Source organism: Tinamus guttatus, unplaced genomic scaffold (assembly GCF_059628265.1).
Source record: "Tinamus guttatus ecotype Peru unplaced genomic scaffold, ASM5962826v1 Tinamus_guttatus_pri_ptg000247l, whole genome shotgun sequence".
NCBI classification, from domain to species: Eukaryota; Metazoa; Chordata; class Aves; order Tinamiformes; family Tinamidae; genus Tinamus; species Tinamus guttatus.
Genome location: NW_028288781.1, coordinates 5,205,782 through 5,231,078, shown reverse-complemented (window position 1 = coordinate 5,231,078; position 25,297 = coordinate 5,205,782). Strand labels below are relative to the sequence as shown.

The following is a 25,297-nucleotide window of genomic DNA, read 5'->3' as shown; positions in this document are numbered from 1 at the left end:
AGCAGGAGTGCAAGTAAGGAAAAATTTTAAGCCTCTTATGTTTTGTGACCACATGTCAGAGTGCACCAGAGCTATGGCTCCCACACCAGAAATTCCATAGACTGAGATGATCTGAAAGCTGCAGAGGGGTGCAAATGGGGAGCAGTATTGATTCTGGAGCAGTTTATTCAAAGTGAACTTAGACTGCTGCAAACTTCTCACTTTCAGGCTCTCAGAAGTTACCCTTTGCTGAATTTCTCTCATGCTTTCCCAAGTGCTTATACTGCATATTGTACACCTGTGTACACCTGTTTGTAGCAGAAATAATTTCAGCAGTTGCAGGAAAAAAAAAAGTCACATTCTTTGAGAATAGTGTAAATTGCTCAATGTAGCAAAGAATGCCTGGTTTGGGGTTCTTTCTGTTTGGTTTTGTTACGTCAACGCAATATTCCAATTTTAAAAATGAGTGTAAATCTCACCATACTTGCTGTAGAAGACTGAAAGTCTTCACCCTACACAGAGGCCACAAAAATAAGATCTCGGGTTGATGACTTAGAAAATAATAATGGTTGCTAGCTACGTACACCTTGATTAGCTCGTGTAAATTTGCTAAATTTATGCATAAAGACATAATTATGCATGCTCGACTCTCAGTTTTGCTCTGGAGTTGCATGCTTCTGTGCATAAACAGCTAAACATTTTCATGGCGAGAAAGAGATGGTTGTATTTTTAATTGCTATACCAGCCCCTTTTCCCACTGAAGCTAAATACAAATTATATATTGTAAGGGAGTTTTGACAGCATGAGGCCAAGGAGAGGAAACAGTGGTTATGTTAGATCAAGAAAGGTGTGCTCTGCAGCTATGTTTTGTTTAATGTTCTCGTTTTCTTTTTGTCTTTGCTATATCTATATGCCTTCAGCTGGAGAGAGTGGTAGCTAGAGCAGTGTGCAGCATTAATATGTGAATTGTAGAGTGAATTTTAGCTGTATAAAAATGAATTATTTGACTTGCGATTGTGAACATTTCTAGTTTGCCTTGACAATCCTGTCAAGACAAATCTGAACTTTGTCAGCAATTGTGATTGCTATGGGAGAATTACCAAAAGTCTTTGCTCTAGGTATAAGTTGGTGATTTCAGCCCTCATCTGCTATTTGGCCAAAATTTTCCATGCCACTCAACTGGCTAGTGCTTGTTACTCTGACATAAAATGGAAGCATATTTAAAGTGATTTAAAAATTAAAATCTTGTTATTAAATATAGCGTGACCGTGTTGCATGCTAGTGACTAGACTTGCTGTGAGAACACAGAAGGGAGGCTTGAAAGCTCTTGGGTTTTGGAATATTCTGAAAGTGCACACGCTATTGATTTTATTTGCTACTTGTGCTGACTATCAATAGACTTCTTATGTAATGGGAACAGAGGTTTCCTGTTTTGTAATTATAATTAATTTTGTAAAGGAGTTCAGAAGGACTTGAAGAATGCAAAGTGATGTAATGGTCAACGATGCAGCCACAACCAGGTGGGACAGCACTTTACCTTTGTATAAATGCACAAGTAAGGACCTTTGCACATTGTCACCTTGTATAGTAGATGTCCAGGTAGGGTGTTGCTGCTTGATTTGTTCTTTGCTAATCACGCAATTTCTGCAAGCAGATATGAGACGTGGCACGAAATGCACAGGTCATATGAATAAGAATAGAATTAGAGAATACTTGAGTTTCTATCGGTATGTCCCCTGAGAAGGTACCACAGAGGCCTTTTCCATCCACTGATAACTTTAGAGCAAAAGTTATTCATATAATAGCTGCAGCTGTGCAGGACAGATAGAAAGGAAGTAGCATGGGTGCATAGCTACTTCTTTGCCATGAAGAGAAGATGAGAAGGCTTTTCTTACCTCACCCTGGTCAGGGGATGTGCAATCTGAAAACATGAGAGACTCCTATAAGGAAATTTGGCCTGTAGAAACAGTTTAACAGAGGAACTTAATAATCTGATTGTGAAAAAAACGTATGGGTTATGTCTGTGGACCAGACAGTATGTGGGCTAGCGCACTTGGGAATAGAAGTTTATTCAAAGCATTGACTGTTAATTCTCAGGCTTAAAGTAACATCTTCCTGCCAGATTGAGCATTTGAAGAAATGATGGTGATGAACTTGCTAACGATATTGGATGAAACTTAAATACAAACTATTTGCAATCATCCAAAGAGTGAGACAGAGAGACTGTTTACCAGGTGGGTTCTAAGCTGGATGATGTTTGTGAATATGCACAATGAAAGCCCATTGGAGATGTGATTGCCCAGGAAAGTTAGAAATGGTGGCACTAGGGTAAGCTTCACCACTTACTGAAAATAGGTCACTTTGAGCAGCCTAAGTACTTGTTTCTGCTTGTTTGGAGATGACAGATGATGCTCTTGTTTAATACAAGACCTGAAATAAATCTGTTTTATAGAAAGTGCCGGTTAAGATGGCTACTACCACCAAGAGTCTTGCAGAGAAATATCAGAAGTTTCCAGACATATTTTTCTGTGCCAGGGTACTATCTACTCAGTGACATCTAAAGAACAAAAAGAAAACTGAGATTTCTGTGTGTTCTTTGAGGAGAGCAGATGTTGGAATGGCAGTGAATAATAAGTGATTAACACCAGATATTCTAGCTAGCGTGACTCTTGTGAAAGACTATGGAAGGCCAAAAAATGATGTAGATTGTGGGTCTGGATCCAGAATATGCATTATGAGAATGGGGAATACTAGAAATGTGTAGACAGGTTTGAAGGTTGAAGAGGAACCAGGGCTGGAAGAAATCTGGAAAGGAGCTTGGGATGTGTGTGGTTTGAAAGAGGTGCTCCTTAAATAAAGATTCTTCCCATTTGCTTTGGTTTCCACGTCTAATGGGCAGCACTGTGGTGAGAAGTGTAGGGATGTTGCTGCTTTTGGTCCAGTCTGATGTTTCCTTCAGTGCTTTTCCTCTTTCTCCTAGGAGCTGATGGGTGGGAGCCCTGGGTCTGGTTGCCCTGTCTTGCCTTGGCAAAGCAGTGTCTTCTGCTCACCCTGACCTTGCCATGGTCCTCAGAAATCACTCCTGTCATCTTATTACGCTGTCAAAAGGAAGCACAGGCCCAAACAAGTGACAAGGAGGGAACAGTAAAGGAGATAGAAGTGGAAAAAGCCCTGTCTTTTCCACTTTTTAGCTCTATAAAGTTTTTTGTTTTGTTTTGTTTTGGTTTTGTGGAACAAGGAAGGTAGGAAAGACAAATCTAACAAACTAACATCTTGCTAGTGTGGTTTCCCAATGCAGAGCTGCAAAAACAGCTTCTGGATTTTTGTATGAAGTAATAATTATATGCATTAAAAATCATGAATAGCTTGAATCTCTTAAGATGGCAAAGTGTTAGTTAAAATGAAGCCTTCATTATTTCAAGTAGTGTTTTAAGAAGTCTCAGATGATATTTCAAAATAGTGTGACTGCCTTTTAAAACACCTGTTAATCAGAGATGGTGGCAAAGTTGGAGTTCTGCTTTGACTGTATTGTCTGAAACAAACGCTGAACTGGAGACTTTCTGGTAAAACAGCAAGCACTCTCTGACCTTGCTAAGGATTATTGCCTCTTGATTAAGAAGATCATCTTTGGAAGGTTATTTCTTTCCCAACCTTCCTTTTACCAATATATGGTAAAATATATGGCACATTACAAGGTAAGTAAAACCTGCCGGGATGAAGAACTTCCCGTGGCGTGGACCAGAAGGTTTGGCTCCGTGTTCCCTCGCTGCCTCTTGCCAAGGGGTGCTGCAAGGTGTCTGTTGCATCTCCGTTTCCCTAGGCCTTGCTTGGGAGGTGTAGGCTGCTGTGCGGGCTTTTCTGCCTCTACTTTTGGTTCCTATGTGGAATTACAGCACAGCAGACAGTGGTATGACTGTGCCTTCAAAATACGTACTGCTTGTTGTCTTGTTGGTTGTGAGGGCAAAAGGGAGTTGGAAGGGAAAAATATCCTTCCCCTCCAAAAAATCAGATTCTTTCAGCTCAAGCAATAATTATACGTGTTGTCTTTTAGAAGCCTGTGGGATTGCTTTTATGAGTAAAGGTTTGCCATACTAGGGCTTTTATTTGACAAGTTGGAAAATAGCCTTTGTTCCCATGGTAACCTTTTTTTGTGCTTTGGTGCATTTTTTCCCTATGGTTTCATGGTTGCTCGGGAGGTTTTTCTATTGTGGTGTTTTAATCCCCCTTACACTGGGATGGCAGTTCAGTTTACTTTTTGCTATTCCAAAGTATTTAATTTTTTTCTTGTATCTGAATACAGATCTCTAGTAAAGTTCTTATATTACCGGTATGGCGGCATTGTCTGAAAGCATGTAATGCTCTCAGCTATCACAGAGGTTGTAATAAGTGATTAAGTGCAATTAGATTAAGCTATGTCTGTTTTAAACTAATATTTTCCATATAGCTAATTTTTTAGGCCTTATGCTGAGGAGCCTTGGCAGACATGCCACAGATGTCTTGGCGACAGAATGGTGTTTCTCTAGCTTGAAAGGGATCAATACTCAGAATTTTAATGTCACTGCAGGTTGCTGGACGAAGGTTTCATGTTGTAAGGATTTTGAGCAAAAGAAAAAAAAAAGTGTCGTACTTGTAGGAACTGTCTGCTTAGGCTCAATGAGGAACATGAAAAAGTAGTAAACTGTTTTTGAAAAGCAGAAGGTTTGTTTTAGTTTTTGTGGTTTTTTTTTTAAAGGGGTGTTCTTACTACAGGTAGCATTTCTGTCTTTGATTTCTGAGTCTGTTTTTCTTTGTTCTTGCTGTATTGAATTTTCCTTGGCCTCATAGAAGCCCACAACAGTAGAGCAAAAAAGTCATGCTGTCTTGTCCTGCCTGTAATTCCCTTTGGTAATGATTTCCCAGCAGGACCAACATCAGCAGGTGAAACTCACTCGAATCATGGCATTTTATGCAGTTTTAAAATATTGCTGCCCAAGAAAGCAGCAGAGCATCACCATTTAAACACCACGGTGCTCTTAGAGAGTGAACAGAGTACGTAATGAGTTAAAATATTTTTCAGTGGTGAAAGATGAGATGGTGCTATGAAAAATGGGATTTCCAAACCCGTGTTACTTTTCCATTAGTCCGAGTGTGTGAGAGTGGGTACAGAGGAGGAAAAAAAGAGAGTTAAATGAGTTCCCCCCACTTTCAGTAATTAACTAGATCTTCTTCCAGATAAACTCTTCCTGTCTTATCTTGCTTTATAATACTTTGTAATTTTATAATCAACAGAACAAATACCAACATTGCATGCATTTAAACTGCACTAAATTCTGTGAGGGGACCAAATATTAAAAGCCAAAACAGTTGTCATCTTAGGCCATCTGTTGTTCTGTGGCTTCCCAAGTTGGAGTTTTGCTCATAATAGTAAACTCACTGTCTAGGTTAACCATTCCCCTAGAACAGATAACTATATTTACACACTAAAAAATGGCAGAACAAGTAAATTTATTTCCCTAGGGATTTGGATCTTGTTACACTATGACAGTAGTTAGAGGAAAAGCACATTTCAGGAGGATAGCTGGAGCACATTATGCTTCAGACTGTCTCTGATCACTAGATCAGCAGGTGGAAAGTTGATTTATTTCCCTAGGAGATAAGTGCTGCTCAGCTTCAGTCTGCCAGAAAACACATTTATTTACACCTTTCTGTAGCCAACACATGATTTTAAGGTAAAATTTGGATAGCAAACTATAATTACTACCAAAATATTTCAATAGAGGAGGGTGAAGGAAAAGTCAAGGCTTGGAGTCGGGTTGAGTAATGTGCTGGCTCCTGCCCACATGCACTAAGGTGAATGGAAATTACCCTAGTTTCGTTCTGTAAAATCAACCTGTACCTTAAAGTTCATCTAAATACAGAGCCTGTTCACTGGGGACATCAGCCATCAGTTTTGGTCTATCAAATACTGAATTTAAATATGTTTTTTAAATCATTAAGGAATCTTTGTAGGCTTCGCGGGGTTGGGAGAAAGGGCAGAGCTTTTTTGTTACAGGTGTTCATTAGGGATCATTTATTTCCATGATTAAGATCCAGGTATGAAAGTCAGATATATGACTTGTAGGCATCACTATATAAAGTAATTAAATGTGGCAACTGGCGTTGCTGAGGAAAGAAATGGTATCGTTTCATAGTCTGCTCCCCGTTAACTGACTGCTTTCCTCTGGCTTCTGTGTTCCACCTTAGTAAGCATTTTTATAAAGGAAAAAGGTATAAACACTAGATTAATTTTGTAAGCTGTATTTTGTAAGAGTTGCAGCCTCTGAGGCTGAAACAACGAGAAATTCTGTCTTGCAAAAGAATCTGTGATTTAAAAAAGAAAGACTATCTGCTAAATTAAATGTAGTATAAAAACTGTGCTTTGTTTTTTAGTAAAATGTAGACCTTCAAAGTTATAAATGGTAAAAGTTAATTCTGAGGAGATGATGATCCATTTTAAAAATACATCCAGCAGGAGTTCTTCAGAAATAGCTAAAACAAACCAAACACAAAAGGCGTCCAGATAAGAGCCTCAAGGCTCAGAAGCTTGAGGTGCTTCCGAAATGATTGCTTTGTAGGGCAAGAAGATTGCTGGGAGCTGCTTCTTCCTTAGTTGAATTTTCTGAATATTTCCTGAATGGAAAAATACACTTTCAACAGCCAGTTTTTTTAATCTTTATCATCATTCAAAAAATTCAATCTTTCCCTAACGAGTCCTGCTGCTCCTGGGCTGACGCAGTGCTCCGGATGCTGGAGTAAGCGTGCACTGCTTCAAGTGGTACCTGCCCATGGTGCCTAACGTCACTGAGATACACATTTCACTTCCCTGAAACATCCAGATCCTGCTCAAGGTGACTTCTAAAAATCTTCTTAGATTTTCTTCTTTTTTTTTTTTTTTAATCTTTCTTTTCTATTGTTGTTTTTGTGAGTGTGTGTGTGGGTCCTGCGCAAACGTAGCCATTTCTGCAAAGTCGGCGTCCTCCGCAGGGCGGGAGAGCCCCGGGTGAGGCCCAGGGGGAGGCGGGAGCGGGACGTGCAGCCTGGGCCGCGCATGGCTTGGGAGCGTGCGGAGCCGGCGTGCTGCTCGGCCCAGGGCTTTGCTTGCGCTCTGGGCATCCTCCTTCGGCTCCGCATTCATACAAGTCCCACGTGACTGCCTTCTCTTCCTAAAATCTGATCATTTCATCTCTGCTTTTACTTCTCTCTGCTTTCTTGGTCCGCTGACAAGAAGATTGGGTTATACAGGCTGACATTTAAGAAATACCATTTTCCAGTCTGCTAATCTGCTTTACGTGAGCTCTTGTAGAAGAGAACCAGGGTATATTCCCACAGTTAAACTTTTTAAGAAAATCAGGTTACAGAAGGCAAAACTGGTATTAGGTAATGGTAAATGCCACTGATAGAGAATGTGACAGAGATCTCCATGCAGCGGTCAAATAATCTGTTGGACAGCTTTTTTTGACCCATGTAACATTTCCTAAATTACTGCTGGAGTCGTCCTGGGCACTGAAGTTCTGACGTCTGCGCGGCCTTGCACAAAAGCAGTGGGAGGAACGTGAAGCGGAGCCGCTGGTGCTGTGGCCTGCGCTGGCCGAGCAGGCAGCGAGCTCGGGGCCTACGAGCGCGGGGGGCCCAAGGAAGCACCTGCGGGTGCAACCCCGGGTAGCTCTGGGAACCTCCAAAGCTTCAGGGCAAGGTTTGGAAGGGGAAAAGGATGCTCCCTTGGAACAAATGGGTTTGGGGCTCATACTGTGGCTTGGGCTTCTTTGGAACACTTTCATTTTACCATCAGAGAGGAGAGGTTTGTTCAAACTTTGCTTCTGTATGCCATCTGGTTTCAAAAGGATGATAATGTGTATAATCAGCTTTTAAAATGCTGGATTATCTATGGTTTTATTGACTCTTTACAAAATCTGTTATTTCTAATTAATTCTCCATACAGCTATTGCTAAACATAACTTGCAAAGACGTGAATGAGCTTGATGGCAATGGCTAGTCAAGGTCAGTAATTAACTGCCAGCATTTGCACTGTTGAAGATAATAAATCACAAGTATTCCTAATCACGTACCCACCAACATGACATGACAAATACTGGTGGAGCCATCGAAGCAGCTATTTTACAGATAATTTAGAACATCCATTCGGCATCATTAAACAGTGCCCTTGGCTGTGTAGTTGTTGTGATAAAACATGTATGTCCTTTTGCATTTCTTGTCCTTGAGTCTTGCAATATTTTTTTACATTGGAATTACAATGGTAGAGGTATAAATGTAATAAGCCCTGGTCGGGCTATAGGAGCCACTGATATCTAAAAGCAGTGATGGTAGGTAGCAGATGAGCTATGGCACCGTATCTTCTTTGCTGTATTTTCAGTTGAAAGTTTATAATAAGGGTAGATTGCTGATAACAAGATTTTTTTTTTCTGGATCAGTAGTAGTCCATTGTCTAATGGTTTAGGAACAGCATTAGAATTAAAAAAAATCATTTTTACTTGAGTGTTATCTAATACTGGATTATTTATTTATTAAAACATGCACTAATTATTTTAATTTGGGGGTTGGAATTTTTTTTTCTGATAAGTGTATGTCTTGCCTCACATACAACACAATAGAATGGCACATGCAAAAGAATACAGCTCTATCTTGATGCCCAGTTCTGACACTGCAACTATTTTGTTACTGAACACCAAGAGGAATTTTCAGAGAGCAAACTATTGTAGCATTTCCCAGCTCTCAGCTATGTGGTCAGTGGGTCCTGACAAGAAAAGAAGTGATCTGGTACTCTTGATGAATGCGCCTTTGAGCTAAGAGCTAGGTAGCTCTGCACAAACATTGTTCCCTATATTTTAAGTAGTGCAATTTGCTGTTTTAAAACTATGAAGTGTCAGAACAATATTTATCAGTCCTTAACTTAGACTTGGCCGGTTTCACTTGGTCTGAGGATTAAAAGACTCGGTCCTGCTCTACCCTGTAAGATGCCGTTCAAATACATATTTGTCAATAGCATTATTGCTGTCCAAAGAATCATTATAAAGTTCTCAATCTTTGATTTTATTATCAGTTCTTACTTGGACCAACTTTTACATTTTTTCAAAAGAGAGAATGATATATTATGTAACAAAACTTTTCACCTTGATGCTGCGAGTCAAACTGAGCTACAAAGAACTATGATTAAATTTAGGCATATATTTGTTATACTCTATTGAATTCAGTGTCTAATTTTTGTCTATTGTTACCTGCTTGTGGCTTTCTCCATGTTCCAGTTTACTGTACGATTGCATACCAGGAATATGTGGGATTTTTCAAAGGAAAAAGAATTAAAAGGGAAGTGTTTCAGTAGGATAGAGTATGCATGAAAAGCGTTTTCAAGCTAGGACTGTTTTAATGAAGTGTTTTTCTCTATAAATAGAATATAGAGCTACACTGAATAATTAAGTAATTGATTTAATGAAAGTCATGAATAAATGTGTGTGTGTGTGTGTGTCATAAAAGCTCGAGTTGAGGGCAGGGGAATAGTATCTTCAGCCATCGGATCTTGATGCAAAAGGGAGATTTAGGAGGAAAAGGTGTAATGATATGTGCATCCCTTATGGAGAAAAGCAAAGCTTCCACGAAGAGAATGACTAAATTTGACATTTAGCAATATGATTTGAGCATAATTTTAAAGATCAGTGTTTTATTATTTTTGTGAATGCACAAACACCGTTGTACCTCCTGTATGTAGTAATATAACCTCATTTTAAGTTGGAGAATATTTCTGTGTGGCTTGGAGGAAAGAGAACATAAGAAATTAAAAAAAAAGCAAGGTGCTGTTCGGTGGGATGCAGAGCTTAAGCTGGTAAAAGTTGAAGGAGATTTAAGTACTAACAGCTAGTTTCAAAGCTTTCTTTGCAATAGAGTAGGAATTTCTCTGTGTTGGATTTTCCTTTTCATAATAAAAATACCTCATCTGTATTGTAACCTATTCTTCTTTTGAGCTGATTAAAAGGACGTATAGAAGCAAAGTGCATTTTATTTCAGAATGTGAAGCGTCCAACTGCTATTGCTGAATAGCTGAATGTATGCTTTATATTCAGGCTTTCCCTGTATCTTTCAGCAGTATTCAAGCCCTTCATCTAGATAAGTTCTGTACAGCATATGCTGTAGGTAATGTCCTGGGTAGGCAATTAATGACAGCCTTGGATCAGCTGTTATCTCAATTTGGCTTCACTGTTTTTTAACCCAATGATTCTAATTTTTTTTTAAGGGCTAACTTATATTAAAAAAAAAAAAAAAAAAAGTTCCCCCATCTTTTGCAAGTCTTACATGACTATATATTTTCAATGAAAAAACAATAAATATATACATGAGCATACATAAGCAAACACACATAAGTACATGTGTATAAGTTATTCTAAAATGCTACTGTGATATGCTGGAACCTTCCATTTCTCCATAGGAAGAGCTCTTTCACTGAATTACCTTTTTTTGGGTACAAAAAGGAGAAAAAAAAAGACTTTTTCAAGGTAGAAAGATGATGCATTATAGTTGTTGCATGGTAGGAAAAATTTTGCTGGTTTTTGGAAGAAATGGGAACATGCAGCATCAAAATTACAGATGCCTCAAGGTATTACAGTGGAATGTCAGGATGGAAATGTTTAATTTTTCAGTCAAAAGACGTGAAAAGGTATTTAAAAAAAAATCATTTGGAGGAGCTGCCTTCCCAGACTATTGGCCTTTTCTCTGGAAAGCAGACAGTTTTGAAGAATTTTGCTTAATGAGAAACTTTTTTCACTCTGTAAGAAGAGTGGTGGATGGGGAGAACATTTTTTTACCCATGTCCCATTCATTGCCTAAGCAAATCAACATGTAAAGCTAAAATACAACACTGAATAAGTAGTTCTGAGACATCCCAAGGCACCTACCTTGCCTTACGTGGGTATTAATACAGTGTGCCCTGATATAACTGGGACTTGGGCAAACAGAACATCATCTTCAACACTTTTTTGGTGAGGCTTTCCTGTGTCTCTCTAATAGATGAGCTAATGCAAGCACCTAGCAATTATCGAGTAGCATTATGTTATGTAATGGAAGTATATATAGCATAAGGAATAAAGCTAGTAAACGTAGCAGAGTGGAGAGCAGGTGAGAAGTAGTTTGGAGCATTTGATTAGTATGTGAGCACCGTCCTTTAAAAGCCAATTTACTTTGGATGTTGCAGTAAAGCTGCAAGCCAGGAGACTTGTGGTCCTTGATCTGGAGTGACATTCGCTCTGCGCCTCTGGGTAAATCATTTGACCTCTGTATAGCTCTTTAAGGGAAACATAAAATGAAAAACGGCAGTGTGTGCATACTTGAAATTTCCCGAGCAAGCTGGTTATCTTATGTTTGAATTAAGACTACCTGTGAACTTTGTTTTCCAATGACTGACTGACAAATCCTCTGTGACCTGCAGTTTGAACTATCAAATTATTTCACCACTGGTGTCACATTTTTCAGGGTTACTCTTATAATTGCTTGCCAGCATTCAAAATGGTAATACGTGAAGAAATGCAAGAGGTCGTATTTGCCAGGCAAAGGGAGTCTCTACTGAAGGAAAGAGTCTCCCCAGCTTTCCAGGGCGTGGGAGAGATCCAAAGCTCTCCTCTCCTTTAATCTGGCACATTTCTCTGAGCATGCAGATTTTATTAGGGTGGCATTTCCAGTTCCCCAGGGAAGGAGGGAGGGAGGGAAGAGACTCACCGCATCATGAAATGTGAGTTGCTCTTGAAGAGCACTGTCTCTAAAAAGCTGCCAGGGGAAATATTTCCTAAAGATATCTTTAGAGAGTCATGTTCAAAACCCCAACAACAAAGATGCTCCATGTTTTAACAGTGTGGTACATAGTTAAAGCTGGGTTTGCAAGATGCATCATCCTGTAAAACTACAGGGTGGTTTCCAAACCTCTGACCCTTCTTTTCTGGCACCTGTGGTACTATAGAACGATATCATATACTTGTAGAACATGAAAATGCTCCAGAGCTACTTCAGAGCACGAGTTGTTCCGTTGCACAAGTCTCGCACGCGAACACGGAGCGTCGCGGTGAGCGGCGATGCCAGCCGGAGCGCGCGCCGCCTCGCCGCGCTGCTCCCCAAAGGTGTCTAGCAGCTTTGCATCCGCTTCAGCTATAACAATCTTGAAGGAAAAACAAAGCAAGCAAAGAGAAAAAGGAAATTTGTAGTTATGTGATCATTGACAGAGTGGTTTGGTTTTGATCTTTATTTCCAGTTTTAATCATCTGCCCTGGGGGCACTTTCTCACATCAACATTGATAGATTATGGATGTTTTAAAGCAGACTAATTTACTAATAAAACTTGTGTTGAGTCAGACACTGCCAGAAAGAGTTGTGGCTTCCTCATTGTTAGGTACTCCGAGCAAAATACCTGTTATAAATTCTTAACCGAACTTTGCGTTATGGTAAATGTGATTTGAAATAGTCATAACTGTTTTGTGCTTTGTTTTTATTTTTCCTCTAGCTCTTCATTGAGAAGTGTATCAACTGGATCTTCAAGACCTTCCAAAGTGTGTTTGGTGTGCGGAGACGAGGCATCTGGATGTCATTATGGGGTAGTCACATGTGGCAGCTGTAAAGTTTTCTTCAAGAGAGCAGTAGAAGGTAAAAAAAAAAAAAAAAAAAAAAAAAAAGGGGGGGGGGGCAAGCAAACTGCAGAACAAATAAACACACAAATCAAAACCAACCACAACAAAAATGACACAATATATGTGTGCATAGAGCATTATACACACGCACACGCACACACTCTCACACTTTCCTGCAGGTTTTCTCCTGTTGATAACTTTGTTACCTGTCATTAATATGAAACAAGAATATTTGTTGATTGGACACCGATTATACATGGTATTACAAATGTAGACTGTTTTGTGATGTTTCCTAATGTGCAACTCTCTAAAATGATATATTGTTTCACCTTATGCCACTACTTAATCAAGATTCTGCTCCTTCAGCCCCAGCCTGTGACTTCTTGCAATTTCTGTTGGGCATGCATACAGCTGAAGTAAACATACTGCTGCCTCTGCCCTACCAGAGGATGAGTAGGGATCTCTCATCATGCTTTTACTGCCTACATGCCTGAGTATGATTTGCTTGAGTCAGTTATCTACCTGTGCGTATCTCTGATGTTTTGAACTCCTTTATGCATCTGTTTATACTTTTGGGAAAAGAGAAGTGGCCTTACGGTACTGCAGTGGATGGGTAAGGAAACAGGAACTGATTGCGATGCGTTTCTTAGAGATCTTGATGCTCTACCCCTTCATTAAGGACTAGCCCTTTGAATAGCTGGCATCTCCTCATTGTGTGCTCGTTATGGCATTGCTCTTCTTTCCTACCATGATGGAGAAGAGTGAGTTAAGATTACTTAGAGTCCTGCAGGTCGTCTTGTGGGGTTTGCCTCTCCATACTTGGGGTATTAAGGTAAAAGAAAGTGTTTTACCTTTAGAGGCTTTGTAAGCAATTTCCATAAGTGATGAAAATAAGATTTACTACATGATTAAGAGTTCCTGATATGTAAAGAATGTGAGTACTTTTTGCATAAATACTACTTATATAAATACTTTATAGCTTTTTGACTTTTTTTTTTCTGTTAAGATATTCTTATAAATCAGTGATGAAGAAGACTATTTATTCATTCATTTTGATCAAGGAAAAAAACATAGAAGGAAGCAAGCAGGTTCTTAACGTGTTGTCCAGCTTGTGCCCTGAGAAGAGAGAGGCAATGTGTGATGTGATTGATTTTTTTTTCTGTGGCCTTTAAATCTGCTACTGATAGTGGTAAGGATTTATCTCTCTGTTAAGTAGACCTGGAGGACTTGGGGATATAACACGTCAAGTCCTCATGTAATATCTATCCATCTAGCCTCAAAAAGTGTCAAACTAATTGAAATAAACTTTCCAAGGTTACAGTGACATGGAGAAGGTTCCTTCCCTCTGAAAGCTTTTTCTCTTACTGCTGTTAGTGGCTAACCATGATGCTCTCATTCACTAACTTCTGGGTTATATTTTTTGTGACTTACTATAATTATTTGTTTGTTTATAATCACATTCACCTCCCCTCAGTGTGTGAACCTATAGTACTTTCTTTGTTAGATTCCTTCCCTGTCTTCCAAAAAAGCTTTCTTCCCAGTCTAAGTCACTGTAATTTGAAGGTTCTATTTCTCTACATCTGCCTTCCTTCTCACATTTGATGTTCTTTCAGAGATATTTCGATAGATATCCATATCCTACTTTACAGATATTTATGAAAAGTTTTGGAGGATTTCCTTTAGGAAGTAACAAAGCACTTAGAATAGGTTTGTCTAAAGTCTGTCTGAAAATATGGTTGTTATCAGTAAGTGCTGAAAGTTTATCAGCTAGGCAAAAATAAATAAAAAAAAAAAGAAAAGAAAAAGAAAACCTCCCAACAATTCTGTTTTAAAATGCATTTTTAGAATTATTATATTCATATATGGGTCCAACCTGTGGTATATGAACACTGTCTAGACAGCTGCTTGATGCAGATATGACTGTGAGCTCTTGATGCTGCCAGTTGTGTTGTTGTTATATAAATAATGTAAGTTTGGCACTACTTTTCTGAATTTAATATATATTTCGATATATCTTTGTTTCATATAGAATTCTTTGGAAATGTTTCCTCTTGTATGACTTTTTCAGGGTTGGTAGAATAGGGCTTGATACATTTCAGTGAAATTAGGAATCTCAGTTTCAGTCTCCCTATGGTTTTGTCATTTTTTAAAAGGTTTTGTGGGGTTCCACAAGTCATAAAGTTGAGCATACAAGTGAGCTGTAGAATATTAGCAAGAAGAAGTTAAAGGAATGAAGAAATCATACCCTTTCAAAACTGGCCTTCAACTCCATTTTTATCAAAATGATAGCTAAATTTCATGCTATTTTGGACAGAGTAACTGGGAGGATTTTTTTTTTGTTTCTGCTGTTTAAGTGAAGGTTTTATTTATTTAGTTTAAATATATATATATAGGTGGGCCTTCAAAAGATTCAGTGGGATGGAAGTCATGGGAGAGAGCAGCTGGTGTTCAGGAAAAACGAAAAAAAAAAAAGAGGGTAGATAGGAATGGTGTCAGAAAGCCTGGAAATGAACAGAAATAAAGATGCAGAGGAAGGGAAGGTAACGCGCCACCCAGTTGTTCTGCGTGCAGCTACAATCACAAACCAGTTGCGGTTCCACCTGGAACAGCTTTTGTGTGCTAATTGCTTTGTGCTCCTCTGAAGTACCATCAAATGGCCAAATTAGAACAGGCAAGGACAATTGCCTTGAAATTTAGAAACAAATCAAAAGGAATCTACAAAAACAAAGAGATTAAAGCTTTTATTTTCAATTTTCAAATCTGGGAATCATGTTCTCAGTGGATCTTATTTTTCCAGATTTGCACAAAATGTATTGAATTTAAGAAAAGGAGATTTCTATGGGGGAAAAAAAAAAAGGTTAATTGCTGGCAGTTTTAAGTAATTCCAGTAGAATTCACTGTGGAGGTACAAGCTATGTGCAGTATTTGGGGGTCAAGTAAGCTCGAACTTCTTGTCAAAGTGACTTGAGGAACAGGAGTTGGGTATGAAGAAATGCCACTGTGTCATTAAAATAAATTCAGTCTGCCTTGCAAATGTTAAAGTCCTTTAACAACATAACTGTTGATAAATGCTCACTGGAGGAGTTGAGAGAGCTTTTGGTGCATGAGATTAGATTTTTTTAAAAGGTAATTTGGTTTTGAATTTTCCAAGGTTTATATTTTTCCCTCCAGAATGAGAATATTGTATGACTTTCTAAATTACAGACATTGTCTATCATAAAATTATTTCCACTTAGTTTATGCTAAATAGTGGAGTCACATATTGGAAAGGCACAGTACTGACGCACCTGGCTAGTATTATTTTCTCTGTTTACACTGAACCAGCTCCCTCTAAAGAGTCATTTGTGGCTGTTTTGGGGAATGTTTTCAATTTTTATTCTTCATTTTTTCAAGCTTCAGAGAAGTATGAACTAAGCTGTTCTAAATGAAAATTATTTTACATCTCTGAAGTTGATCTTTTCTTTTAGCCAGTATGTAAGAAAAGAGGAAGGCACATTGTCACGTCCAAATGGTGCTAAAGGCTACAGCAAAAATGACTGTTGCTTTCCAGTTGTTTTGTATATTTTCTAGGAGATTTCTGGCTACTTAAAAAGGAGGAATTAACAGATTATGTCATTTTAGTTAGGCTGAAGCTTGTTATTGTTGTCTTTAAACAGGAAAAAGTGTTCAGGACATTTCAGACTTTGTTGTTGATTTCTGCTCCAGAGGATTTGCATTAAAGCTACTTCTGTTACTTTATATCAGAAATGTAGATCTCTCTCTGGCTGTGAGGTAGCAATGTAGTCACAGCAGGAGGTTTCTGGGGTTGCATTTCTTTTTCACCCGCACTTTCATTATTTGCCTATTTGAAGCTGGGGGAACTTCTGCTGAAGGAAGTTCTTTCAAAGCCCAATCTGATACTATCTTATTTGAATGGCCTCCTGAATATAAGAAATATGTGGTACGCACCTCCGAGCGTGGGGTAGAAACAAAGGAATTGTCTCTGTGCTGGATATTTGAACAGCAGGTTATCCAAGACTTCCCTTCAATAGTGGAAGGGATAAAATTTCTTGCGTAGCAAGCCATAAAGACCACGTACATCTGTGAGAACCAAGATCGCCTCGAAGCTAGGGTTACGGAAAAGAGGGATGTTCTTCATTTGCCTTTGTGCCAGGTCACTTTGGGAACATAGGAATAAAATAACCTGGGCAGCATGAGACCCAACCCAGCAGTTACTGAGGCTGCAGTTTAGCTGCCAAGGCTCATCTTGCTATAACCAAAGTGATCCAGTGTCCTGCTAGAGAATCATTTTAGCACAAAGGATTACGAGCTGTTGGCAGCTTCAAAATTTGCTAGTAAATAAATTCAGTTCTTTGGTAAGCAAAGGCACTGTGCAGCCATTTGGCAGGGGACCAGATACATAACATCCCATGGATGCTCTGTTTTTGGGAGTACCCTGTTGCCCCCCTTTCCAGGAGGGGAAGGAGCGTGCCAAGCTCAGGGTTTTTGCAGAAGCAGGTCATCTTAGTATGGCTCTCCCATGTGCTGTGCACAAGGAGCTTCCCAGAGTTCTACGTTTTCAAGTAGGAAGTGGAGGGAAATTAAAGCCTCTCTGTCTCTCCTAGATTTTTGTCTGAATTGTGTGGAAATAATAATCAAGCTAGAAGAATTTAAATGCCAGAATACCTAGCTCTTGACCGATTTGCTTAATTACCAAAGCTTAAAGTTTTTATAAACATTCCTGATAAGCAGAAAAGTCTCCCTTTTTAACCGTTTAAATCTGAATTTGACACATTATAGAAAGGTGTTTTCCCCACTGTTTTGTAATGTGTATATCCATGGATTTTATAGGTCTGTATTTCTAGAATGAATATGTATACAAGTCTCCTCCATGGTACTCTCTCCACTCTTCTGTTCATTCACTATAATGGAGTCAGTGTTTTTCCATCACAGGCTGCAATTTTCATTTTATCCACTTTCATAAGGTCGGTGGCCTCTCTAAATTCAGCATCACTCAGTATAAATGTCCATATGTTTTCATAGAAATTTCTGTGTGGGATTTGTAGTTGACTCTGTTCCTGACCTATTGCAAGAATCTGTTTTACACCCTATCAAACAGCAATATTAGGTGAAGAGGAAGCAGATGGGTGATCTGCTGAGGGCAAGTGAGCTGGTCAAATTCATACAGCAGCTGCTACTCTACTTGATATGCAATGGTGAATAGGTGCAAAGTAAAATTTAGGATATTTAGTCTTCATAGATTTGAAGCTGCCATCAGACTTCCGTGCTTTCATAGACAGAAAGACTCCCTCTTTTTCCCTCTGGCAGCAGGACTCTTAGGGAACTCAAGTTTTTTATTGCTCACTGCTCCTGCTCGGCTGTAGTTACTAAGAGCTCAGATTTTGGTAGGCTGGAAGGAGAAAGGAGCCAGCAGTGTTTGCAGTGGGTCCTCACAGCAAAGGCAGGATGGGGGTGAGAGCAGGCAGCGAAAAGGGTGCCACGAACAGAAGACAGCCTAGGTAGGAAGGAGGCAGAAGGAGGGGAGTGCGGGGAAATGTGTCGGTGTCACTGTTGGGTGTATGTGGCTGACATGACAAACTAAGACTGAAACTCAAGAATAAACACTGGATCTGTGTTAAACGTCAGCTAATATAGCAGGCGTGTTCTAGTCGTGTTTCAGAAGGAAGGTGGGTGGGAGGATTGGGAGCCATCTATCTCATACAGTGCCTTGGTCTTACAGCCAGCAAAGAATTTAGGAAGTTAGCAGTGTCACAGAGAACCACGGGATGGTTAATGGCTGCAGAAATGTTTTGAAGAAACATACTAATGTTTCACAACCAGGAAAGCTAGACATCCACCTGTGTTCTTTTCCAAAATCGCTAATAATTTCTCCTCCCCTCTGTTATTTACTGTGTAAGTGGGTGCTGTTGGAGAGAGACGGAGAGAGAGAGAAGGATGAAAATTCAAATATGGGCTGCTGTCTAGCCTTGAAAAATGATAGAAGGTCTGCATGCAACTTCTTTTCCCTCTGCACTGTTTTGTTTGCCTTTGTTCTTTGTTTCATGAATACTAATTTCTAGATTGTTTCATCTATTAAATAACACATTCAGTAAGTTATAGCCCTCCTGTTCAGGAAAATCTGCAGTAAACAGAAAATATATGCACTGGTAGGATCAGTTTGTCTTAGGTAATGGGCTTCCATCACCAGAAATCCAAGCATCATGCTGCTTTTCAAGCGTTTACTTTCTACATCCCTAGGAGGGAGGCTTTGGCATTCTTGCATTATGCCAGGGAACTGAGATACATGTTTCTGTTGTGGTTTTGTTCCCCGCCACCCCTCCTCATCCAAAGATAACGTTCTGGCAGATGGGTAGATCACAGTTATCATAAACTAGAGGTAGGATGACCCTGTGAATTCACGCTGATTTAAGGCTGCCACAAACATTTTGGCTAGAAAATGATGAAGTGTCAGAGCCATTAGTTTACTGGCTTCTTGAGTGCTTCAACTTCCTTTTCTTTCAAAAGAAATGGGTTTTCTGTGTGTCATATGGTGAAGGTAAAGTGCTTCCTGGAAATTTCATCTGTTAAGAAACAGTCAGTCCCAAGGTGGCTGAGCTATCTGTGCAACATAGTTGTACAAATTCCCTATCTTCAGGTGCTGCATCAACTATTTCAAATAGAGAACTAGTCACACCGTGATGGTGCAAATTATAGTAATAGTCATCTGGAGTGTAGACTTTTGGTCACTAGGGCATTCAACAGCTTCCTTTGGAGTCAAATAAACATGTTAGGAGAGGTGCTGAAATGATCAGAAGAGTAAAAATTTATGTCAGGTGGCTAAGTGCTTTGAGCTGTTTTGGGCTTACCCAGAGAAAGTCCAAGTTGAGAAGTAATTCCAGTCTATAAAAATTTTACAGGGAAGGAGTAGAGACCTGAGCAGGAGAGTAATTTATTTTGAACTAAAAACTGCATTGAAATAACTTAAAATGGGTAAAAGTGGTGTCGATGATATTTTTGAGAAGGTCACAAACTGTCAGAACAGTTTTGGAGGCACTTTGCTAATAGGAGTCAGTAGGATGATGAGAGAAGCGAGTGTGATATAATAACATTTGGTGGTCTGTGGTAGTAAAGCATAAGCCAAAATCATCCCTTCTAGCTGGTCTTGTGTTCCTCTGGTAAGACTGGGGAGTCAACCTGACTGCAAAACTGAAGGATACCTGAGTAGTAGAAGAATGAATGAGTCAATGTGGTTTTCAGATATGCCCCTTGTACTGATGATAGATACCTTACACAGGGATAAAGGGTTCTGCTTTAAAAAAAAAGAACTGATTTAAAGTGCCTACGTCTTGCGTAAGGCAGATTTGCTTTGTAGTTGTAGATGTGGAAAAATATTGCCTCAAGTTAGATACAGTAGTTGGGGGCAAATAGTACTAAAATGGAGGAGACTTCTTAAGCAAATCTGCTTATTTGGAGGTGGTTGTTGTTATTTTGTAGTTGTTTGATTCCCATGGAAGTCTGTATTTCTTCAGGTAGGCAGAACTTTTCTGCTGTATTGAAATCTCCTGCGATGACTCTAGTTTTGACTTCAAAGCAGCCCATGGCAATGAAGTCCTCCCCAAGACGGCGACATCCTGTCAGCAGGTACCCGCAGAGCCCGTCAGAGCACGGCCTCGTCAGCTGTGTTTGCTGACCATTCCCTTACGTGGGAGCCTGGCTACTGAGAAGCCTTTTGTGGTTGAAGTACAATTGCAGTGACTTCTTTGACACTACTTTTTTGCAACTCTCACCCAGCAGAGTTTTATGCATGAGGTAGTATTTACACTGGAGTTTGTGGCTGGGCATAGATCCTGTATGTCAAACAACATGAAGCATTGGATAACATAAAGTGTATTTAGATGCTTTAGCTCCTTATGTCTACGGTACTGTTTCTTAAGAGATACTGCTTCATAAAATGCTGTTAGATCTACCAGCCTTCTGAATTTGGCAGTCCATTGAAGCACTGTCATAATCCACACTTTTAGCAGAAAATAGAGGGGCCTGGTCAAATTCTACTTCCCCCAAGGTTCAGAATTTTTTTAGAACCTGAATGGATGCTTCCAGTCTCAAGTTAAGTAGCTAACAGCTGAAAGAGGATAGTCCTGCAGGATACCTTCAGGTAAACAGGGTTAGAGAGGAGGAATTTTGCGCTGTCATGGCTGAAAGAAACTCCTAAACAGATAAAACCTCAAAATAAATATCTAGCTACAGAAAGGCAAAAGCAAAACACCTTTCTGTAACTGCTAATCCCACTTAAAATAAGAGCGTGGAGAAACAGCTTCCAGGCAGAAAATGAAATAAAATGTATATACTGATCTTCCTGTTATAGATGGTGGGAACAAGGCATCTGCTAGCATCTTGGATATAAATAGAGTGGGAAAAGGTAATGGCAAATCTCCCACTTCCTTAAAAGAAGCCAGGATTGCAGCCTTTTTTGCAGCACAGTTTTAGGTTGTGCAAGATTGTGAGTGCTTTTGTTAGGTTTGTAGCTAGACTTAGTTGGTGGCAGTTGTGTCGGGTTTTTGGGTAGGCTGTAGTGGGACATGGTCAACGTTGAAGCTTACAGCTTTGTATCCTGAGGGAGGGGAAATGCTGAGGCAGCTCTGCGAGACAGCTATTACCTGGCTTTATCTGTAAGATAGTTTGGTGCAGTCTCTTGTGCTGGCTTGCAGATCCGCATTACCTTTCTGAATGCCTTGGATTTGGCAAGGGCATTGCCACTTTTCTGAAGGCCGATAACGCTGTGGCACTTTTTCATGCCTCTAGCACACCCTAAGAGCAGGCGTAAACAGGGCTGTTGCTCCAGGCCCTCCAAATGCCAGGGGAAGGGAGAGGGTGTCCAGGCGCTGACCGGCTCCCGTGCGGCTGCTGGGCGGCCGAGGAGGCGGCCGCTGCGCGAGCCCTGCTGGCAGCGTGCGCGTAACCCGCCGCAAACACCCGGGCTGCAAAGCGGGAAACTAAAGTAATTTTGTGAGAAGTAATCCTGAACCAGCAGCCTGTGTGTATTCTGTTCTAAAAGTGGCCCTTGCACGCATAGTTGTGGCACCAGGTACACCAGGTTACTGCAGGTGTAACTGGGGTGGCCGTTTCGTGTGCATGCGGTAGAGGAGGATTTCATCTGCGTTGGCTGCCTTTTGGTTGCTGAGTCAGGCAAGGCTGGGCCTTCAGTGGGCAGGGAGCCTTTCTGGCATTTGCCCCCTACTTTGGAGGCAGGATGAGACGTAGAGGTGGCCAAGGAATGGATGCAGAGAGTAAGTCTGGGCATTGAGGGGTGATAAAAAAGCCAAGAGGGAAAAAAAGAAAAAAGGAAGAAACTCTGAGTACAAGGGGCAGGTTCAAACTCCGGGGACGTGGCAGGAAGTGAGCCTGGGCACAGTTGGCTGGGCAGTATGTGAGAGTGTGGATGGGAAACTTGGGATTTCTGCAGGTTGCAAACTCTGGGCAGCAAAACCTGTTCATGTCCCACTCTAATAGCAGTTCTCAAGCAGCGCTGACCACTGACAGCGTGTTTCTCCTCTCAAAAAAGGTTCAAATGATTCAAAGTGACCATAGGTTTGTTTTGCCCTCCTGCTTTCTGCTGGTGTATGTAGGTTTCTATATAATGCATAATGGTGGATTTCTGAGGGGTTGGGACTGTCTTTTTTTTTTTTTTTTTTCCTCCTCCTCCGTTTTGCATTTTAATAATCTGCTGAAAACTTATTAAAGTTGCAACATCACAGCTAAATGTGAAACTAATGAATACTAGTGGCCTTATGTGGTCTTTGTTCCTCTGCAACACATGTAGAGCTTTCTAGTTCAGCCTTAATTACGCGCTCACATACAACTCTTTCTGTGAGACCTCTGCCTTGTTCACTGAACAGATTGGATAGGGTTCAGTTAATGAGCAGCTATTCAAAACTTTGTATTCTTCCCTTTGCTCAATGTATGGTCCTGTGTCTACTGTTGCTTACTATTCATCCCTTGCTCTGAAGACATAATTATTCATTTCTTGCCGAGTTTTTCAATGGTGTTCATTACTATAACATCAAAGTGCTTCACAAATGTTCTTTAATTTACCCTTGCAATGCCAGATAGGACAAGTGGTTAAGACACAGATTACATCCAAACATATCCACTGATTTGGGATTCCTTATGATACGTAGGACCTCAGGGTGCAGAACTACTTAGCATTTTATAGTATTAAATGCATCCCAGCTGAAGTTCCCATTGATTTTTGCTTGTACCTGTGATTGCCTAAAACACTTCAAGTCGGACTGCAGGTCTCAGGATGGATATTCAGGAAACAAGGGGGATATAATTAGTGATTTCCTTGCTTATATTATAAAAGTCCATGCAGAGAAGGATATGCTATCTGGTTCTCCATGGCACCATTTAAAATCCTACATTGACTTTCTCTCTCCCTCACCACCCCTCTTCTTGTCTCCTCCACTGACAGAGGTATGTTCCACATTCTACAACACATGCTGACATTTACATTAGAGGTAATGTTAGGGTTTCTCAAATTAATCCTTCCTGTCCTCTTTGTCCATGCTGTATATTGCAACATGTTTAGTAACACTTCCATTTTGAACCTTTATGCTGTATAAATTCTAGGTACAGGTTACTGAAGCATGTTATTCTTAGATTCGGCTGTTGATGCTGTGTTACTTTTCAAAGCAAAATGATCTGCTTTGGAATTAGTTGATTGTCAGCTAGAAAATGTCCCTGGCTCCAAATTCTTTTTGTTCTATCACAATGCTTTTCTTTATGCTGATGGGCTTTGCAATGTCATTATCTATTAGTGGAAAAGTAAAGAGTTAAGACCAAAGGAAATGAGTGCAAATGAACAACAGCAAAGCCTTCTCCTACCAGATCCAGATAAGTTTTAAATGAAACTCAGGCTTCTGCCTGGACCAAACCCAGATCTCCCACAGACTCTCAGTGCTAGCTAGTTCATGGTTGCAAAACCAAGAAAACTAAAACTCCGTTAGATCTGAGCAATATTCTGCCTCTCCAGAGTGACTCCCATGTCAGGTTAGCAGGCTACGTTTTTTGATTAAAAATAAAAGTCCATGTTGACATTTCAGATTTTTTTTTTTTAAACAATGGCTAGTGGCTACCGTAATAAGAGGGGAAAGCTATAATGGAATTACTGTTTTAGACAGTAGATATTTGTGTATTGAAAATTTTTAGTGACTTTTGCTTGGAAAAGAATATCTGACAAAATCATAAGGGATAAAAAAAATGCCTGAGAAAAAAAAATGCAGAAAGGTTTTATTTTAGAAAACAGTAGTCTGACTTTCAAAAGTCACAGGGGAAAAATTACCAAAATAGAAATAGCCTCTGCAATATAAAGGCAAATACATTATTTAAAAATATAACATGAAATAAAGCTAAGAAATAAGATATAAACATAACATAAAATAAAACAGAAAAACAGTATAATATTGAGCTAGAACAAAATTGAAATGTGAACTTTTTAATGCTATTCTTGCAAGATGCTAATAAAAGATGCTGTTGTCATTTGTTATTACTGACCATTATGACAAAGGATATTTTAAATTCTTATAATTTAATGTTTTACACCCTTTCCCCAAAAAAGGTGCAATTACTATCAGCATTAATGCCCCTGAAACAGATTTCTACATCTTGTCCATTTTGCCTTAAATTCTTTCTCATTCTTGCTGAAAATTGTCTCCAGAATAATGACATGCTCTCTGCTCACTTGCTGTTCATGGCATGTTTGTATTCATTCTGGCTATTGCCGAATGTAAGAACTATAGTTTTCTCAATCATACTGTATTATTCATTTGACTTCATCTAAAATTGGTTCTTGTTGCATTGCAATAGAGAAAAGAACTAACCTGATGTTTCACACTTACTGTTGCAAAGCCCACTTGCTCTGTTCTTTACATACACCATAAATAATGCAACTCTTCTGTAGGGATAGAAGGCTACGGTTTGAAGTAAGCATATTGCAAACAGTCCTTGCAACATCAGAACAGCTCTGCTTATTGCAGAGTTGGATGCTGGATGATATTAAAAATCGTAGTGTTGTTTTGTCAGAGACTGTGTGATCTTTGTGCAGGAAGAGATCAGAATTGAGCTGGAACTTTTTCTAACAGGAACTATCTGAACTGCAGTTTGAAGTTTCACAAACCTCCTGCATGCTCCACATGAGTACTCTGCTTAGCCTTTGTTTTCACTAAACTGGGACACCAGTTTTAAATTAATATGAAGCAAATGTTTGTGGGGAAGACAAGCAGTATGAGTTCTATACTTTCCAAAGTTGGCTATTTATGTAAGTTTTCTATAAATATTTTAAGACACTAACTTTATCATTCTGTTTCTGAAAAAGTATTTTTTTTGTTTAGAGTATTTAGCTTTAGATGAGTATTAATATATATTTTCACAGACTTGTGTTCTAACTTTTCTTTTCCTAACTGTAATTATGTATTTGGAGCCAATCATTCAATTATTTATTCATCCATTTTGTCACATGGACTTAGCAAATGGACTTGTGTTAGCCTATACACCATCTCGTGCATGCAAATTCTGCTTGCAAGAATACTGCTTGAATTTTTGTAAGTGGCAGGTGCTAGGGTTCTCTGATAAAAGAGAATGGTAGGGATGGATCATCGGGAAAAATTAATAACAAGTACCTCTTGTGTTGCATTCACTAGCATACT

At 39.5% G+C, this 25,297-nt stretch overlaps 1 protein-coding gene across 4 annotated transcripts in view; it reads left to right on the top strand.

Moving 5' to 3' along the window:
- The window catches only part of NR3C2 (nuclear receptor subfamily 3 group C member 2), a 202,557-nt gene that overhangs the window by 104,424 nt on the left and 72,836 nt on the right, over nucleotides 1–25,297 (top strand). For all 4 annotated transcript variants that reach the window (XM_010226142.2, XM_088526543.1, XM_088526545.1 and 1 more), the window contains one exon: nucleotides 12,491–12,630. In XM_010226142.2, coding sequence (XP_010224444.2) covers nucleotides 12,491–12,630 — 140 coding nt within the window. The remainder of the gene's footprint in view (nucleotides 1–12,490; nucleotides 12,631–25,297) is intronic.